We start from the raw sequence: 5,215 nt of genomic DNA on the forward strand, positions 1-5,215 counted from the left end.
CACCCAGGACTCTGGGGGGAAAAGACCTGGTGGTGATTTGCTCCCATAAAGATTACAGAGTGGGAGGAACATGAGAATGTCCACTGCCATCAAGAGTGACAGTCTCCGAAACCCACAGGGGAAGTTCTAGCCTGCCCTTAAGTGTCACTATGAGTAGGAATCGACTTGATGGAAGTGAGGGAAAGAAGATGAAAAACACAGTGTAGGAAACGTATGGGGCAGTTCTACTTGGTCCCACAAGGTCATTATAAATGGAAATAAACTCTACAGTACACAGCAGTCACAACGATATGCTATGTATTGTGCTTGTCACAGTATATTTAATCTCCTTTTTAACCCTTATCCAAACCCACTGCCATCAAATAGACTCTGATTCAACAGTGCCCTCTCTATAGGGTTTCTAAGGCTGCAAATTATTACAGGAGCAGACAGTCTCAACTTTCTCCTACAGAGCAGCTCATGGGCTTGAACGACTGACCTTGAAATGGCAGTCCAACGCTTACCCTGGGCACCATAAGAATTCCTTTTTAACTCTTACACAACCTCTGATTAGGCATGAGACCCATTTATAGACAAAACGCTGGTGCCCAAGGTATGTGTCCTAGCATGGCACCAGGTAGGTGGTGGAAGCAGGATTTCAATCTCTCGGATTCAAAACCTCCACATCCGCTCCCTTCTCCTCAGTTCCTGACAGAGCCACCAGCTCATGAGAAATGCTGCAATATAAGCATAAGGAGCCAGTGACTGGGTGGGCCGGGTGGGCCCTAAAGGATGCCCTGCTAATGCAGCTGTGAACTTCAAAAGAGCATGCACTTTGGTTACCCAGTTTGCCAGTTTTGTTCCCCCACCAGGTCAAAAGAGAAAATACATAGAAACCTTTTATAAAATGTAAAAGTCTTTGCAAGCTGCCTTTATCAATTTTTTTGAAAAAGAAAATAAGATAGTAATAGGAAAACATTTTAATCCATTCTCGAAGCATGCTAAAACAGAGTCCATTTGAGGGTGCTCAGTGGGAGGTACAGTTCATTGTCACTTCACCAAAGGCCTCTGAACTCGCCCATGGAAGTTCTCTGAAGACACCCGCATCTCCACTAGCTCGGCCCTGGGAATGTGCAAGGAAACTGCACATTAAAAAGACAGAGATTAATTTAACAATATCACTCACTGTTAGGTTTCAGCAATTTTATTGGAAAACAAGTATAGTACATTGATGAATGATATACGATGTGCACGAATCTGGTGTTTCAATATCGAAAACTATTTGGCATTTGCTGCAGAATTATACAAAATGTTAAAAATAAAGACAGAAACAAAACTAACAAACAAAACCCTTCATCATGAACCAGTGCAAACATAATTTATCCAAAATGTCATTAAAAATGGCTCAATACCTTCTTTTTGTTGCAAATATAAGATATGATGAAATAGGAGGAAAAATATCAGCGATGCTAAACCAGTTCTAACAACTGGTAATTAAAGAATCTGTTGCAATGACAAGCTTTCTAAAAAATACTTAAAGCTGAATTTTGAAAATGGCTCTCACAAAGTGCAGTACAGCCTCACTGACAAGGAGAGCGGAAAGAGATTTTAGCGAAAACAAAATGTCACAGGAAGTTCATTTGGATTGGGGTGTGCAGATTCTTCCTCTGGAATCCTCCCTGTCCTAAGGGTGTGTCATTTCAATTTCCTGTTTGGGAGCCTCCTCCACCCACAGTGATCAGTAGATTCTTGTCCCTCCCTTAGTTCCAGGTGAAATCCAATTATAACTCGTGTTGCTTCCCATCAACCACCACCACCACTTCCGCCCCTTACCTCCTGGCCAATTTTTTCTCTAGTTCTGAATGACGAACCGGCTTTCTAGCTCCTATTCACGCCATTGCACCTTATTCAATGGCACCCACAAAGCCATCAGCTGCATTCTATATCTGCAGCACCTTAAAGGTACTGCTGGAACCTGACTCTCTCCAACTGGACTGCCATCTGTGGATGCTGCCACAGGGAAACAAGGCACGTCCTTTGAAAAAGACCTCCCCAACACAGCAGCACAACCCAGTGCTGTCTAACTGCAACCAAGAGAAGACGGAGAGATTCGGAACATTCTAGTCTGTGTGTTTGTCTAGCTCTGACTGCTCTGGAAGGGGGACAAAAAGGATATCATTTTCTTCCAAATAAAATTTTGTGTTCACTCATACCATTAGATATTTCTTAGTGTCCTTGTTAGGTTCTGTTGAGTCCACCCCGACTCATGGTGACAACACATAGAACATATGGAGACGTTGTCCAGGCCTGTGCCATCCTCTCCGTGGTGGTGGCTCTCTGTGAGTCCAGGGTTGCAACCGCGGTATCAATATCTACTCTCAGATAGTAAGAATATGCACAGCAGACAACTTCACCGCCTGGTTCACACCGCTTTTGTAAGCATGCCCGTGTGCATCTGATCCTGGCACAGAAACCCCGGAGCGCTGCTTCTCCAGGTCTGATAGTTACTAACCCTGAGGACTGATCTTCAATTTTGTAAAATATGTTTTTATAGTCTGTCTGATCAAATAAATAAATAAATAAATGGTTTTCATTTTTATTTTACTAAGGGGTATTTACTTTTGGGTAAAAAAAAATGTATGAGGATAGGAAAAAAATGCATAAAGTCTAAGCATCATTTTCGAAAATGCCAATATTCAAGATGTGGGATGAGGCTTCTTAAATAAAAGTACTCCTCAATGTTGCTACCTCTTTCCAGAATTATCATTTCTTCTCACACAATTGCCCATCCAAGGTGGGGGCATCTAAGGACCCAACATCAAGTACTCAAAGCACTGGGTTATCGGCCAGAAACTGAGGCCCCAGCCCTCAGCCCAGTAGTGCTAAGTGCATTATTAAAAAAAAAAAATCAACAAAAAAACTAGGTCACATATTCTTTCTACAAAATTAGAATTGCAAAAAGTAATATAATCTGAGGTCTTATAAAAATATAATACTATGCAAATAAACGTAGTCTGTGCAAATGACTTGTGGAAGGCACTCAGAGTCAGAGGCACTCACAGAAAGCCTTGCCCCCAGAGGGCACAGCTGCGGGCTGTAGAAAGAGTACACTTTCTCAGAAAGTGACCAGGAACAGGAAGCAGAGTCAGATCAAGAGGAAAGAGCATTTCAGCACTGGCTCCCATGGACAGTCTCTTGGGCATACATTCTGAGCTGGAGAAAATGAGGGAAGGCATTCTAGACAGAAAACACCTGGCAGAAAGGCAGAGCGAGAGCAGATGGAGGAGATGCCAGGCCTGAAGGGGTCGTAGGCTGAGCTCGGAGTTTGCTCACTGAGAGCGTGAAGGGAAGCCATGAGGACACTCAGGAGCCGGCCCGTGGGAGGAGAGGGTTGAAATGCTCCTGGGAGGAACTGAGCTCATAAGCCAGGAGCCCTGTTTTGGCTTGCTTGTGTTCGCCGGAGCATAATGAGCTGGAAGCCGTGTTTTATCGGTGGTTGATCTGTGGGCTGTGTGTGACAGAGCGTGCAGGGACGAAACAGTTCTCGTAGTAGTTGTCCTTTCAAAGAAGAAATGAGTCCAATACATGCAGGGAGATAGAGAGGAACAAAGTGTTCATTCCAGGGAGGAAAACATAAAGAGGTAAATTAGCTCTCTGTTGCCAATTGCTTTAAAAATACTCTCTCCTTCAAAGAGCTACGGTTATTTCAAAACCTGAGCATCCTGAAGCATCCTGTTGTCCATTGAAATGACAGTTTTAATGGTCTATGAAATGGCATTCTGTGGGAAATGACTGCTAGCTGTGTGTGTGCATAGAAAATGCAAGGCACATGTAGTTTACCAAGAATAAATAATTCTGCCTTCCTCTGTGAAATCAGCCAGACAGTCCTGTAGCACTGCCCGGGGCAGTCGCTCGATGGAGTGGGTGGGGCACGCCTCCCAGTTCCCAGCAAGGCCCCACATCCAAACCCTTGGGACACCTTCTCCGATGATGACAGTTCACTGCGTGTTCCCTTCATGCGTGTGCTGTCCCAGGGCCTTTTCTCAACAGTTCAAGCTTTGAGCGAACCGTCACATCAGCTCGTGCCTTTTTAAAAGATGGTCCCAAACGCTCTCCTTTCCTTGTCCTGGCCTGCCAATGTCCCATCATGCTCTGTAGTCATCCGATTCTAGGTAACCGCGTGGGGGAAAGGACCCAGGTCCTCTCTGGGACAGGAAGCACAGACCAGCCTAGGGTACGTTTAGACATGAGCCACCCAAAGAACTCGTGACCCAAGTTTCTCCACGCTACCCCAGCGGAACATGGACCTCTCTTTCAAATAATTCTGTGGAGTTCCAGTTCAAGGCTCGAGACCTGAGGTGTGAGGATGAAGGGGCCTTCTTTTGAGCTGGCATGTAGTACCTTACATTTTTCCAGAACCTTGTCTTAGCCGACTGTGACTTCTCTGTAAAGTCCCCTGACCATCTGATGGTCTTCTGTTTCTGCTTAATGAATTTAATTGATTCGGACATTTTCTCGTAGTCTTGGATTTTCTCCAGCTCCAGCAGGATTACTTTAATTCCGTTGTGAATGAGAGCGTTATACATAGCTATCTGTTCTTCAGAGGTATCCCCCAGGAAGCTGAATCCCAATGTATCTCGGACCAAAATGATAATCAGCCTTCTGCTTTTCTTGATGTGTTCATCCATGACCTCAACAATATCTGAAAATATGAAGCACAGCATAATAGAATTCAATTTTAATCACTCTCTATAGCACCAACTCCACCCTCACACACCTGGTTGTTCCCATTCTCTGCCTTTATGTCCCCGACTGGTCTTTTTCCTTCACTTACATTTAACGTTTGAGAAGTTTTCTCTTTCATAGGTCAACTACAAAAGCATCATCCACAGAGTCCCATTACTACATTTGGTACTAAGAATAATCAGTACAGATTTTAAAACCTTTAAATATATATGTGTGTGTGTGTGTGTGTGTGTGTATTTTACACAACTCCTATTTTGTTTTGAGTCCCTGGGTAGTGGCAACAGTTAAGTGCTTGGTTACTAGTGGAAAGGTCGGTGTTTTGACCTACCCACCAGCATCTTGAAATCCAGGCCTGGCAACTTGTTTCTGAAAAGTCCCACCTGGGAAGCCCTGGTGGTGCATTCTACTCTGCGCACATGGACAGACACAAGCTGGGGTCAACCTGATAGCAACTAAGAACACATTTTATTCTATTCGTTATAAAATAACT

At 44.1% G+C, this 5,215-nt stretch overlaps 1 protein-coding gene across 3 annotated transcripts in view; it reads right to left on the minus strand.

Annotated features, from left to right (window-relative positions):
- Window positions 1-1,167: 1,167 nt before the first annotated feature.
- The window catches only part of IL1R1 (interleukin 1 receptor type 1), a 100,868-nt gene continuing 96,820 nt past the window's right edge, over window positions 1,168-5,215 (minus strand). For all 3 annotated transcript variants that reach the window (XM_045283899.1, XM_045283898.1, XM_045283900.1), the window contains one exon: window positions 1,168-4,681. In XM_045283899.1, the coding sequence (XP_045139834.1) occupies window positions 4,266-4,681 (416 nt within the window). In that variant the 3' untranslated portion in view covers window positions 1,168-4,265. The remainder of the gene's footprint in view (window positions 4,682-5,215) is intronic.

This window comes from Echinops telfairi, unplaced genomic scaffold, assembly GCF_000313985.2.
Source record: "Echinops telfairi isolate 266 unplaced genomic scaffold, ASM31398v2 ScPeMD7_7467;HRSCAF=8505_1, whole genome shotgun sequence".
Classification (NCBI taxonomy): Eukaryota; Metazoa; Chordata; class Mammalia; order Afrosoricida; family Tenrecidae; genus Echinops; species Echinops telfairi.